This window comes from Stegostoma tigrinum, chromosome 19, assembly GCF_030684315.1.
Source record: "Stegostoma tigrinum isolate sSteTig4 chromosome 19, sSteTig4.hap1, whole genome shotgun sequence".
NCBI classification, from domain to species: domain Eukaryota; kingdom Metazoa; phylum Chordata; class Chondrichthyes; order Orectolobiformes; family Stegostomatidae; genus Stegostoma; species Stegostoma tigrinum.
In genome coordinates, this window is record NC_081372.1 from 6,051,307 (window position 1) to 6,067,176 (window position 15,870).

Sequence of the window (15,870 nt, forward strand, 5' to 3'; positions counted from 1 at the left end):
AGTTATAGTTGACACAGTGTGGAGCTGGAGAACACAGCTGTCTAGGGAGCATCAGAGAAACAGGAAAGTTGACGTCAGGTCAAGCGCCTTATTCACAAATGAAGACGGGGTAGGGAGCTCAGAAATAAATAGAGAGAGAAGGGGTGGGACTGGGGAAGGTAGGTGGGATGGTGATAGGTGAGTGCAGGTCAGGAGTGGTGGGATTGGTTAGTGGGATGGGTGGGGTAGATAGGTGGGGGAGAAGATGGACAGGTTGTGTCGGGCCAAGGAGGCAGGGATGACGGAGAGGGTTGGACATGGAATGAGGCCAGGGGTGGGGAAATTTAAACCTGATGAGATCCATGTTTAGGCCAATGGGCTGTGTACTCCGGAGGTGGAATATGAGGTGCTGTTCCTCCAGTTTGTGGGTGACATCATTGTGACACTGAAGGACGCCCAGGATGGACATGTCACCCAGGGAGTGGGAGGGGGAGTTAAAATTATTCGTGACCAGAAGGTGTGGTCGTTTGTCGCGTACAGAGCGTGGATGCTCTATAAGACAATCTCTGAGTCTCTGCTTGGTCTCACTGATGTAGAGAAGGCCACATCGGGAGCAGCAGATGCAGTAAACCAAGTTGACGGATGTGCAGGTGAACCCCTGTCTAATGTGGAAGGTTTGTTTGGTGCCTTGAATGGGGGTGGGGGGAGGTGTAGCACTTCCTGCAGTTGCAGGGGAAGATGCCAGGGGCGGTGGGGCTAGTGGGGAGTGTGGAGTGGATGAAGGAGTTGCGGAGAGAGTAGTCCCTATGAAAGGCAGATAGGGGCGGGGAGGGAAATATATCTTTAGCTGTGGGGTCGGATTATAGATGGTAGAAGTGGTGGAGAATGATACGTTGAAATTGGAGGTTGGTGGGGTGATATGTGAGGACAAGAGGAATTCTGTCTTTATTTTAGTTGAGGGTAGTTGAGGGGAGGGGTTGTGAGGGCAGAGGTGCAGGAAACACATGAGATGCAGTTGAGGATTTTAATCACCAGCGGGGGGATGCTACGGTCCTTGAAATAGGAGGACATTTGGGATGTGCCAGAGTGGAACACCCCATCTTGGAGCAGACACGGCACAGGCGGAGGAATTGGGAATAGGGGATCGCATCCTTGCAGGAAGGTGGGTGAGGGGAAGTGAAGTCTAGATAGCTGTGGGAGTTGGTGGGCTTGAAGTAGATATTGGTTTCGAGGTGGTCACCAGAAATGGAAACAAAGAGGTCCAGGAATTTCTTGGACTTCTTCCTGGCCGCTGTTACAGATGTGAAAGAAGCCGTCACCATGTGGCAAACCATACGATTCTATTAAAGTCACTGTAGAATAATCACATGGATTGACAAGACAGTAAAGGTATTTTGAAGTACTTATTTTACCCTCCACAATTAACCCTGATTTTTCCCAAGTGAAAACAAGTCCTGTGTTTGTATAAGCTCCTAATTCATATCAATATTCATGGGAACATAAAAATAGTAAATGTTTGCCCCATTCAGCCTTTTTCACCATTCAACGAGATTATTGTTGATCTGTGACTTAAGTCCACATAATCACATTTGTCCCATAACCTTTATTAACCTTTTGGTTAAGAAAAACCTAAGAAACTCGGATTTAAAATTAGCATTTGTGAAAGAGCATTAAAACTTGTACCACAAGAACTTGGAGTACTGAAGAGTAAGAGAAATATTTTTTAACTTCTTCCCTGAAAGAGCTGGTTCTAATTTCTAACTTATGTCCCCATTCTTAGAGTCTCCAACAACAAATTGGTCTTCATTCCTTAAACCAACATTAATATTCCAGGCCAGTAAAGACAAAGCCGTTCTTTGCCAGGGTTGCTTCAGATGGAAAGGGAGTTGTGAAGGGAAAGTGAATGCACTGCTTTGTTGTGAATACTCACATTTTTGTCACAAAAATCACAAAATTAAAATCATATATATGTTTATATATCATCATGTCAAGTTTATTCCTGTGATCCTCTACACAACTCAAAGAAGCACAGTTAATTCTCCAGTTGAGGCTGAATTTTTGCCAACTCTGGACCAGGACCATCCCTTGTCTTCCTTCGTACAGATATTAACTTTGTTGTTTTGGGGAGAAAAGCCAATGGGTTTATTTCTGAGATTTTTCATCCTCTCCTCTCTGAATCTCCCAAGTGGGTCCTTAAGCTTTCAAATGTCTAACCAGTATTGGTTGGTATCTCATGGGCTTTCACCATCTGTCAGATCCAGAGGTCACTTAGTTTTTATTCTTATGAAATCTTACAGCAGGGGTGGCCACTCAGCCTGTTTTGCCTGTGACAATTCTTTGAAAGAGCTTTCTATTTAGTTCCATTCATAAGAACAAGAGGAAGTAAATTTGGCCTATTAAGACTATTAAATGTAGGAGCAGAAGTAGACCATTTAGCTTATCAAGTATTCAATGAGATCATAGCTGATCGGAAAACCATCAACTCCATTCCTGCCTTGTCCCCTTTTCTGCTTCTATCAAATTAGTTCAGCCTGTCAAACCTGTCCCACCTTTCAATTTGACCATAGCTTGTTGACCATTTCAATGCCTTTTTTCCATCCCAATCACATTAATCCGGTATGCCACTAACCATAAGACATAGCAGCAGAAGGGGTAATTCTTGGACCCAGTTGCAATGTTGCTTCAATGTCCCCTTTCATATGGCAATGGGAAAGGAATTCTCCTCCACAATGCCAACCATTACCAGACTCTGGCTCAGAACTCGAAATCCTACCTTGGCATATACAAGCTTCTGCTGTCCACTTTGCACTTTGTACCATCCAGTTCAAGCATCATCCCTTTGTTCACCTTCCCACAAGCGCTCCTTTCTGGCTACCCTTCAATTTTAAAATTCTGATCCTTGTTTTGAAATCACTCCACAGCCCACTTCTGCCATCTCTGACACCTCTACCAAGTCCTCCAGCACACCAAGATATCTGCTTTCACAGGTACATATAAAAGCAAAGAAACCACTCTTTCAGAATTTTAAAAGACCATGCCACAAATGAGGCAATTTTTCCATGTTCGGGGTTCATTGCTACTGGGATTTTTTTTTGTCTAAGGCCTCATATTAATCTGAAGATGATTTTCATGCATGCACAGTATGTACTGCAGCTTTCTACCTTGTGTTAGTACATCCCCAATTCCCATGTTACCTGTTGACCTCTGATTCAGTTGACCCTATTGACCTCTGTTGACCCTATCTCCATTCCCTGTCCTGCCCCGGCTCCATCACCAACTCCTGGACCCTAGCTCTCTCAACACCTATTGTTTAGTAAAGCACTCTTAGTCATGAATATCACTGAATTCACCCCGTGCCATCTCACCCCCACCTCGCACAAATATTCCTCAAATCCTTTCACCTCGGTCCCACCCTCTCATCTGTGTTTGGGACTACCAGTCTCAGGCTGGTTCCAACTCATTGCAGATTCTTACAACCTAGACATAAAGAAATATGAGATACAAATCAAGAGATGTATTTAATTGCTAGAGATACAGATATGGACAGAGAGATACAGATGGATACAAAGATAGATATAGAGCTATAAGATCAACAATGGAGATAGACTGACGTAAATAGCGAGAGAGGAATAATAAAGAAATCATTGCTTCCCATACCACACACTTTCTCTCCACTAGACCCACGGTAATGCCAGCACTCAAATGGTGCCAGGATCATTCCAGAATCCCACACCCCTCTTCCTACTTGTCACCACCCTCTGCCCAATCGTCTCACATGCCTCTCCCCACATTCCCAACATAGTCAGGCCATCAAGCTCAACTGCCCCATTTAGTCCTTTGAGACTGATCACCATTCATCACAGCTGATCATCCAACTCAGTACCCTGTTCACACTTTTTCCCCATACCCCTTGATCACTTTAGCCCTAAAAAGATCTGACTCCTCAAAAACATTCAATATTTTGCGCTCAACTACTTTCTGAGGCAGAGAATTCCATAGGCTCACCTCTCTTTTAGTGAAGAAATTTCTCCACTTCTCAGTCCTAAACTCCATGCCCTTAAGGCCCATGATTACTCACGCCGGTGTCCCTTATTTTGTTACCCTGTAGATTAGATGCCATAGCAATATTTGAAGGAAAGAAGGCACGTTTTACACTGCTGTTCTGATAACTATCCATTCCTCCATGGCATCGTCAGAAAAGCAGATTATCAGGTCACTATCCAACTACTGTTTGAGGGAGCTAGTTGTATGTGAACTGATGGTTGTATCTGAGGAAGGGTCACCGAACCCGAAATGTTAACTCTGATTCTTTTCTTCATTGATGCTTCGCTGAGCTTTTCCAGCACCTTTTGTTTTTGTTGTTGTTATTGTTTGTGATGGATGTATTTCCAATATTACAACATTTCCTACATTACAACTATAACTTCCTTCACAAGTACTTAATTGGTGTAAAGTGCTTTGTCAGACCCGTTGGCTGTGAAAGCATCATGCAAAAATGGTTCGAAAGTAGTGTCCTCTTCCAAGCCAACTTCTCCAGCATCAAGGCCCTCCTCAACCAAAACAAAGTTCCTGTTGTAGGACATATCATTTGTATGTTGGATGCCAGGCTCCCAAAGCAATTGCTGCATGGTGAACTCAGTCATGGCAATATACCCTCAGGTGGATAACAGTAACACTTAAGAGATGTCCTTAAGAGGATCTCTGAAGAGGTCAAACATTGCACCAATTCACAGGTGACACTGGCTTGTGACCAATCAAAATTAAGGAAGGTCATTCAGAAAGTGACAAAACACATCAGGTGCTTCATTAGACACATCCAATGAAAGGGCAAGACAACAGAGGGGGCATGCAGGCCTCCAGTCTAGCCACCTCACTGCCCTTCAAGTACCAGCTGTTCGCACATGGAAAAGACTGCAAATCACACACTAGAATAATCGGTCATTTTAGAACCGATTAAACTGCGACGGAAGAAAGTCATCCTTGATGCCGAAAGATTGCATAAAATACAAATGTAAGAATTTTCGGTCCCTTATGCATTATTGATTTTAACCTTCCATCATTGCCAGCTGTGTGGGCTGTTAAGCATAGGTATTCTTTCACCAAAGTTCTCTATCTCCCTCTTCCTTTCAAGACACCCTTTAAAAACTCTTTGATCAAGCTTCTGGTAGTATGTTCCTATTGACTTCTATTCTTTGATGTTATGAGGGCATTGCTGACAAGGCCTTTTTGACCATCTCTAAGCATCATTGAACTGAGGTGATTGATGGACCATTGCTGTGGGTCTGGGTCACATATTGACCAGACCATATAAGATGGTAGATTTCCTTCCCTGAAAGACATTAGTGAATTCGGCTATCTGTGATGATTCCGTGAGCATCATTACTGAGGCTCGCTTCAATTGCAGACTTTATAAATCAGATTTAAGTTTCACTACCTGCTGTTGTCAGATTTGAATCCGTGTCCTGGGCATTAGCCTGGTCCTCTAAATCACTAGCTGAGTGACATTGTCACTGTACCACCATTCTCCCTTAAACACCGCTCTTACCCCCTACATGGTTCAGTTTCATATTTTGTTTTGCATGCTGAGTTTCTCCTGCAATTTCAGTTTGTTTCATATTGTCAGCACCCGCACTTCTGTTTTATTATGCAAGATATAGTTATTGATTCTGTTCACTGACATACAGTCAGAAATCATACGACACCAGGCTATAGTCCAAAAGGTTTAAATCAAAACACAAGTTTATGGAGTGTAGCCCCTTTGTCAGATGAATTGAGAAAGAAGCACATAGAACACAGAATTTATAAGCAAAAGATCAATAAGTCACACAACTGCTTAGAATCTGTTTGTGTCTTGGTTTGGAGTCAGACTGGGTTTATTTCTAAAGTAGGGATTTATAAAATGCCACATTGACTGACTGTCTATAAATTGTATGCTTTTTGAACAAAATAGAATGTATCTACAAACGCTGATTCACCCCATAAATTTATGTGTGTGTGTGTGTGTGTGTGTGTGTGTGTATGAGAGAGAGAGAGCGAGAGAGACAGGCAGACAGAGAGTGAGTATGTAGTGTGTTGAGATCACCTTTAGGGCGACATGAACCCAAAATCCTGGTTGATGCCGTTCTCAAGGGTCTTCCATCAGTTGTGTGAACCTTTGATCTTTTACTTATAAATTCTGTGCGCTTCTTTCTCAATTCACCTGATGAAGGAGCTGTGCTCCAAAACTTGTGTTTTCAAATAAACCTGTTGGACTATAACCTGATGTTGTGTGATTTCTGACCTTGTCCACCCCAGTCCAACATCAGCACTTCCATGTCTTGACATAGTGTTACAAAAATAAGCTGGAAGAAAGATTAAATTCTTTGAGGGGCAGTAGTTATTTTTAGCCCATTGATTTCTTAAATTTTCTATATTTTTTCGGTAGTTGTTCAGCACAGACTCCCGTTAGCAATTTTTTGGCTGTTTGATTTATTTCATCTCTATTTATAAGGATGGTTCTTGGATGTTCTTTTCTCCTGCCACTAACAATACAGGTATTCCTTTTCTGGAACTTTGACTAGCCAACTATTTTCTGTAAATCCATTTAAAAGCCAATCCTTGTTACACACATTCACTCACTCACACATGCCATAACACACACACTTCCCAGCAGGGTTCATTGATAAGCAATCGGCACTTGCTTCAAAGTTCTCCGACTATGCCTTTTTGTGGCCATTTGAAGAACAAGCAGTTTGCACTCATAAAGCACCTCAGGACATCCCACAATGCTATAAAGTTATAATGCATTAATAATGCATTGACACATAGCAAGCTCCCAAACACAGTAAAATGCCAATGGACAGCTAAGCTTTTTTTAAGTGATGTTTGCAGAGGGATAAACATTGGCACAACACAATGGAGAATTCCCTCACTCTCCTTCAAACATAAAGTAATTCTCAGCATTTTTATGGTTTATCATCTGATTTTTGAACTCATAGTAAAGGAAGCTACAAGTAACCCTATATGGTAATAATAGATAATGAGATGTGAGGCTGGATGAACACAGCAGGCCCAGCAGCATCTCAGGAGCACAAAAGCTGACGTTTCGGGCCTAGACCCTTTCTAGGCCCGAAACATCAGCTTTTGTGCTCCTGAGATGCTGCTGGGCCTGCTGTGTTCATCCAGCCTCACATTTCATTATCTTGGATTTTCCAGCATCTGCAGTTCCCATTATCACTATCACCTACATGGTAATAGTTGCTTCTTCCGCAGTGAGACTGCCAAGACATAGCAAACTGTGGGTTGTTTTGTGCTGAAGACTCAATCAAATATAGCAGTAGAGTGATTATATTACCAGACATTTGAATAAGATGTTAAACGAAAATCCCAATTTATCTTGCAGATGGATGTAAAAGATCCTGTGTTAATATTTCAGAGGAAAACAGGGGAGTTATCCCCAGGCCACCATTTATCCACAACCAGAGATACTAAAAAAAACTAATTATCTAATCGTCATCACCTTGTAATGTGTGGAAGCTAGCTTTGCATACATCGGTCATCATGTTTCCTATGTGGAATGAATTCTGGTTTAACAGAGAATGCAGGACTGCATGCCAGGAACAGCACCAGGCATACGGAAAAATAATGTGTCAACCTGGTGAAGCAACCATACCGCACTACTTGCATACCAAACATCACAAGCAGCAAGTGATTTACACAGCCAAGCGATCCTACAGCCAACAGATCAGCTGTAAGCTCTGCAAGTCCTGCCACATCCCGCCATGAATGCTGACGGACACTTAAACAATTAACTAGAAAAAAAGGCTTCACAACCATCCCCATCATCAATGATGGAAGAATCCAACACAAAAAGATAAGGCTGAAGCATTCACTGAGTAGATGATCAATCCTAGCCTCCAGTGGTCCCTAGCATCACAGTAACTAATATTCAGCCAATTGAATTCACTCTACATGATATCAAGAAACAGTTGGAGGCAGTGGCTACTGTAAAGGCCATGGACTTTGATATCATTCTTGCAATAATACTGAAGAGTTGTGTTCCAGAATTTGCCACTCCCCTAGCCAGGCAGGGTCACCACACTGGCATCTACCCAACAATGTGGAGAATTGCCCAAGTATGTCCTGGACACAACAGACAGGACAAATCCAATCAGCCAATTACCACCCTATCAGTTTGCTTCTGATCATTAGGCAAGTGATGGAAGGTGTCGTCAACAGTGCTATCAAGCAGCACCTGCTGAGTAATAACTTACTCATTGATGCCCAATTTGGGTTTCACAGGGATCACTCAGCTCCTGACCAATTCAAACATGAACAAAAGATCTGAATTCCAGAGGTTAGGTGAGAGTGACAACCCTTGGCATCATGGCCACATTTGACTTAGAACATAGAACAATATTTAGTGTGGCATCAAGGACCCCTAGCAAAACTGGAATCAATGGATGAAAACAAAAAATGTTGAAAATGACAGAAAGTCAGGCAGCATTCATGGAGGGAGATCAAGCTAATGCTTTGAGTCTAGGTTATTCTTCATCAGAGTATCAATGGATATCAGAGGACAAACTCTTCGCTGGACATCGGAAAATAATTGTGGCTGTGCATTTCAGTCATCTCAGCTCCAGGACATCTCTGCAGGAGTTCCTGAGGGTAGGGTCCTTGGCCCAACCCTCTTCAACTGCTTCAGCAATGACCTTCCCTCCATCATAAGGTCAGAAGTGGGAATGTTTGCCGAGGATGGCAAAATGTTCAGCACCATTCACAACTCCTCAGATACTGAAACAGTCCTTGTTCAAATGCAACAAGATCTGGACAATATACAGTGATAATGGGAACTGCAGATGCTGGAGAATCCAAGATAATAAAATGTGAGGCTGGATGAACACAGCAGGCCCAGCAGCATCTCAGGAGCACAAAAGCTGACGTTTCGGGCCTAGACCCTTCTCTCTGATGAACCCGAAACGTCAACTTTTGTGCTCCTGAGATGCTGCTTGGCCTACTGTGTTCATCTGGACAATATACAGGCTTGGGCTGACAAGTGGCAAGTAATGGTCATGCCGCACAGACCATTTCCACCGCCCCATGACATTCAATGGTGCTACCTACCATCACTAAATCCCCACGATCAAAATACGTGGGTTACCATTGATCAGAATCTCAGTTAGACTCAGAGCATAAACACAATGGAAACAAGAGCCGGCCAGAGGCTAGGAATGCCGCAGCAATTAACAGACCACCTGATTCTCCAAAGCCTGGCCACCATCTTCAAAACACACATCAGGAATATGAGGGAATTCTCTCCATTTGCCTGGATGAGTGCAGCTCCAATAACACTTAAGTAGCTCGACCCTATCCAGGGCACAGCAGCCCATTTGACTGGCATCGCATCCACAAACATTTCTGCCACTGAAACTCAGGAGCAGCAGTGTGTACTATCTACAAAATGTACTGTAGAAATTCACTGAGGATCCTTAAACAGCAGCACAGGAAACAGATAAATGGGAATATCATCACCTGCAAGTTCCACTCCAAACCACTTACCATCCTGAATACATCACCCTTCCTTCAGTGTTGCTGAGTCAGAGTCCTGAAATTCCTTCTTCAGGGAATTGTGGGTCAACCTACAAACATCGACTGCTGTGATTAAAGAAGGCAGCTCACCACCACCTTCTCAAGGACAACTAGGAACAGGCAATAAATGCTGATCAGCTTGTGATGTCCACATCCCATGAGTGAATAGTTAAAAAAACTTTACAATAGTAACTATAATTCAAAAGTACTTTATTGACAGTAAAGTGTCCTTCAATGTCCTGAGGTGCAACAAAGGCAATACAACGCAAGTCTTTCTTGTAATCTAGAAGCCTGGACTAATAATTCAGACATGATGAGTTCTTTGAAATGGGTGCACCTTAATATCCAGATGAAAATCTAAGTCTAAATCAAAGGAACAAGAGGCTATTCAATCTCTTGACCCTATTCAGCCTCTTGAGCCTATTCCTTTTCATTCATTCACAGGATGTGAGTATCATTGGCTAGTCTAGCATTTATTGCCCATCCAAGTAATTGCCCAGAGGGCAGTTAACAGCCAACTGCATTGCTGTGGGTCTGGAGTTCCAGGTAAACCAGATTAGGTGAAGATGGCAGTTTGCTTCCCAGATGAGTTTTCCCCTGACAATAGACAATTGACAACAGTTTCATGATCATCATTATGCTCCAGAGTTAATTTCAGCTGAATTCTTGGTTGGATTCAAATCCTTGTCCCCAGAACATTACCTCAGTCACTGAATTAATTGTCCAGCGATAATACCTATTGCCTTCTCCTTCATTCATTGAGATAATACTTAATCTGTATGTTAACTCCATTTATGAACCTTTACTCCAAATCTCTCGATATCTCTACTTAATGAAATTGTATTTTTACACAAAATATTGCAGGTACTTGAAATCTCAAACAAATCAGTAAATGTGGGAAATACTTGACAAATGGGCCTCTGAGACAAACAGCTTATGGTCTCAAAGTAGAGACTAGAAAGAAGATGTTGGACAACCTCAGTCCACTGGGCAGCAAGGTATCGCAGAGTATACCACACTATAAAGATGGTGACTTACCCCAAGCTCTCTGGTCCAATCAGAGGGCAAGCAACTCAGCAGTGCCACCACAAGCAGTGACTATGCTGAGGCTGCAACTGCAGGCTGAGGGTACATTGACGGCTTTCGACCGTATAGTTGGGAGTAACTGGGACCTGGTAGCAGGCCCCAGCAAGTAATGTACCATTTTATCAGACTCCCCATCTCCTAGTTTATCTGGCAAAATTCAACACAAATTGTCACAACTCACAAACTTTATAAATAAAACCAATTTAAAATCAGTCTTAAAACTGACAACAGCATCCACACGTTTTGACTGAGAGTATTCCAGACTTTCACCACCTTTTTTGAAATGCTTCTCAATTGTGCTTCTGAATATCTTCGTTCTAACTTGGAGTTTATGTCTCTTTGATAGTCCACAGGAGATAATTTTTCTACATATCTAATGATCCTTCTAAATTATCTTTATTCTGCACACCCTGTTCAACACGTGGTAGCCTCAAATTATTTTGTACAGCTATACACAGTACCTTAGAGAAAATGGATTATGACCAGACTACATAATAACTTAACAAAGATAATGGGAACTACAGATGCTGGAGAATCTGAGATAAAACAGTGTGGAGCTGGATGAACACAGCAGGCCAAGCAGCATCTTAGGAGCTGCTCCTAAGATGCTGCTTGGCCTGCTGTGTTCATCCAGCTCCACACTTTGTTATAATACCTTTACAGTTGCTGCACAATTTGCACCTTAAGGAAAACAACAAGGATCACATGCAAGTTCGTGAAGTGTTAGATTTTTTTGGGGGTGGCACAGTGGCTCAGTGGTTAGCACCGCTGCCTCACAGCACCAGGGACCTGGGTTCAATTCCACCCTCAGGAGACTGTCTGTGTGGAGTTTGCACATTCTCCCCGTGTCTGTGATAATGGGAACTGCAGATGCTGGAGAATCCAAGACAATAAAGTGTGAACTGGATGAATACAGCAGCCTCCCCCTGTGTGTGTTGGTTTCCTCCAGGTGCCCTGGTTTCCTCCCACAGTCGAAAAATGTGCAGGCTGGGTGGATTGGCCATGCTAAATTGCCCATTGTGTCCATGTGGATATGTAGATCAGGTAGGTTATGCAGGATGGGTCTGGTGGGATGCTCTGAGTTTCAATATGGACTTGTTGGGCTGACGGGCCTGTTTCCACACTGCAGGGATTCTACGAACTGTCTAATTCCACCAGATTTGAAATAAATTCACAAAGGCTGGTATCCCATCACCAAGTCACCCTATAGTTACATGTGCATAGCACATGATACTGATCCAGGTAGCTGAAAGCTGGCTCCGAGAGTGAGCAGAACTCCTGTTTCTATCTGTCAGCCAGGACTCCCTGATTTTGACAGGTTAAGAGACCCTATCAGGAAACTCATTCTATGAGATCCACTTGGCCCACCTCACTCCAATCATTACACAGTTGAATTCCTCATTCATTTTAAACACCTCCATTAGAACATTTAGGCAGTTGCAAGGCCACTGAGAATTGGAAGTGCCAGTGTTGGTCCGCAGTGGACAAAGTCAGAAATCACATGACATCAGATCGTAGTCCAACAGGTTTATTTGAAAACACAAGCTTTCAGACTGCATCCCCTTCATCAGGTGATGTGAGAAAAAGCACACAGAACACAGAATCCATAAATAAAAGATCAAAGAGTTACACAATTGATGAGAGTTAGAAAGTTATAATTGATTAATAGATATAGGTAAATCTTAGAATTTTTTTCAAGTCACTGCCATGATGGAACTAAAGATTTTATCAGTGTAAAGTGGAGGTCACATTTTAGGTCAGACAATGCATATTAGGTGTGAGGCCTTGCTTAGAATGTGTTTTGGTTTGAAGTCAATCTGGTTTTATTTCTAAAGTAGGAACTTATAAATTGCCACATTGACTGTCTATAAACTGTCCTTTTTTAACAAAATAGAACGTTTCTGCAAATACAAATTCATGTGTGTGAAGAGAGGAGGGGAAAGAAGAGAGTTTGTGTGTGCACGCGTGGGGGATGGTGTGTGTGTATGTGTGAGAGAGACAGAGAGATTGTGTGTGTGTATGTGTGTGTGTGTATGTGAGAGAGAGAGAGGTGTGTGTGTGTGTCTGAGAGAGAGAGAGAGTGTGTGTGTGTGTGTGTGTGTGTGTGGGGGGGGGGGGGGGGGGGGGTGGGTCACCTAGTGCAATACAAACCCAAGATCCCAGTTGATGCCATCCTCATGGGTACCAAATTTGGCTATCGGCCTCTGCTCAGCAACTCTGCGGTGTTGTGTATGTCAAGTCCACCTCGGAGGACGTTTAAGCGAAGGTCCGAGGCCAAATATCCTTGACCACTGAAGTGTTCTCTCCCTGGGAGGGAACATTCCTGTTTGCAAATGTTGCATGGTGTCCATTCATCAGTTGTTGGAGCGTTTCACCAATATACCATGCCTCAGGGCAACGTTGTCCGCAGCATTTGCAGTTTTAAAAATTACGATTTTACTTAATAAAACCCATCTTTCATGATAAATGATTCTCAGTTTTGATACCAACCTTGTAAACACTGTGTATTTTTGCCAATTCTTCCATTATTTTTGTCTACCAACGAGAATGATTAACTTAGGGCCACTTCAACCAAAAAGCCTTCCTACAGAAAGGGGCTCAAATGCCACCAAGTTCCACGAGGTAACTAAAGCAACATGAAATGAACTAACATTAAAACTCTTTTTTAAAACATAATTTTGTTTCCTTGATATTCCCAGAGTGTCTAATGTAAATAATATTTTTAACTACGGTTATTTGTTTTCTTTCTCTATTTGTATTTTGGGGCTTGAGGCCGTTGGTTGCTGTGGTGACCGCTCTGTGAACCCGCGCGCGCTCCCGACAGGCTCGTCCTCGCTCCCGCATCATGGCGGGCCTGGAGTTGCTCTATCACTCGGTGGCCCAGGATGTGTCTTCTCCCCAGGACGCCTTGGTCTGTTTCGTGCACTGGGAGCTGGTCAGGGCGGGATTCAAGTGCCTGGGGACCGGGGACCAGGTGAGCGAGAGGCCCGATGGAGGAGGAGCAGCAGGCCTCGGGGCTCCGGTAGCCGCTCATTGCCGGGGAGGTGGCAGGCGGAGGGGAAGTGAAAGCGAAAGTGCTTCCCCCGAACCGACGGGGACCTCGGCCTGTTGCAGCCCGAAGACGTGACCCCGCCTTAGCCCACACACCGCCATGTTCTCCGCCTCCGCCTAAAACCCTTCGCCCTGAAGTCCAGACCGCCCCTAACAGCGCTCCACTTCATCACCCCCCCCACCCCCCCCCACCAACCCCCCCCCACCCCCCCCACCAACCCCCCCCCACCCCCCCCACCAACCCCCCCCACCCCATTCACCAACCCCCCCCCACCCCATTCACCAACCCCCGCACTCTCCACCTCACACTCTCCACCTCACGCTCATCCGTCACACCCCCCCACACACACACTCTTTCCCCCCCCCACACACACACAGACTCCCCCCCCCCCCCACACGCACACTCCCCCCCCCCCCCCGCCACACGCACACTCCCCCCCCCCCCCCGCCACACGCACACTTCCCCCCCCCACACACACTCTTCCCCCCCCCCACACAGACACACACTCTTCCCCCCCGCACACACACACACTCCCCCCCCCCCACACACACACACACTCCCCCCCCCCACACACACACTCCCCCCCCCCACACACACACTCCCCCCCCCCACACACACACTCGTCCCCCCCCCACACACACACTCTTCACCCCCCCCCCCACACACACACTCTTCACCCCCCCCACACACACACACTCCCCCTCCCCACACACACTCCCCCTCCCCACACACACTCCCCCTCCCCACACACACTCCCCCTCCCCACACACACTCCCCCCTCCCCACACACACTTCCCCCTCCCCACACACACTCCCCCACACAGACACACACTCTTCCCCCCCCCCCACACAGACACACACTCTTCCCCCCCCCACACACACAGACTCCCCCCCCCACACACACACACACTCCCCCCCCCCCACACACACACACTCCCCCCCCCCCCACACACACCCCCTCCACACACACACTCCACACACACTCTTCCCCCCCCCCACACACACACTCTTCACCCCCCCCCCACACACACACACTCTTCACCCCCCCCCCACACACACACTCTTCACCCCCCCCCCACACACACACTCTTCACCCCCCCCCACACACACACACACTCCCCCTCCCCACACACACTCCCCCTCCCCACACACACTCCCCCTCCCCACACACACTCCCCCCCCACACGCACTCCACACACACTCTTCCCCCCCCCCACACAGACACACACTCTTGCCCCCCGACACACACAGACTCCCCCCCCACACACACAGACTCCCCCCCCACACACACAGACTCCCCCCCCCCACACACACACACTCCCCCCCCACACACACACACTCCCCCCCCCACACACACAAACCCCCTCCACACACACACTCCACACACACTCTTCCCCCCCCCCACACACACACTCTCCCCCCCCCACACACACACACTCTTCACCCCCCCCACACACACACACTCTTCACCCCCCCCCACACACACACTCTCCCCCCCCCCACACACACACTCTCCTCCCCCCCCCCACACACACACTCTCCCTCCCCCCCACACACACACACTCTCCCTCCCCCCCACACACACACACTCTCCCTCCCCCCCACACACACACACTCTCCCTCCCCCCCACACACACACACACTTCACCCCCCACACACACACACACTACCACCACACACACACACACACTCCCCCTCCCCACACACACTCCCCCTCCCCACAAACACACTCAACCTCCCCACACACACACTTCTCCCCCCCACACACACACACACTCCCCCCCCCCCCCCACACACACACACTCCCCCCCCCCCCACACACACACTCCCCCCCCCCACACACACACACCCCCCACACACCACACATACACCCCCCCCACACACACACCCCCCACACACACACACTCCCCCCCCCCCCACACGCACGCACACCCCACACACACGCCGCACACACCTCCCACACACACGCACACACCTCCCACACACACGCACACACCTCCCACACACACTCCCCGCACCCACACGCCCACACCCCCCCCACCCACACGCACACCCCCCCACCCCCCCCCACACACCCCCCCCCCACACACACTCCCCCCCCACACACTCCCCCCCACACACTCCCCCCCCACACACCCCCCCCCCCACACACTCCCCCCCCACACACACTCCCCCCCCACACACAC

The 15,870-nt window shown here is 46.5% G+C and overlaps 1 protein-coding gene across 2 annotated transcripts in view; it reads left to right on the forward strand.

Annotated features, from left to right (window-relative positions):
- The first annotated feature begins 13,431 nt into the window (after positions 1–13,431).
- psmf1 (proteasome inhibitor subunit 1) overlaps positions 13,432–15,870 on the forward strand; it is a 63,411-nt gene continuing 60,972 nt past the window's right edge. For both annotated transcript variants that reach the window (XM_048550374.1, XM_048550375.2), the window contains exon 1: positions 13,432–13,606. In XM_048550374.1, coding sequence (XP_048406331.1) covers positions 13,478–13,606 — 129 coding nt within the window. In that variant the 5' untranslated portion in view covers positions 13,432–13,477. The remainder of the gene's footprint in view (positions 13,607–15,870) is intronic.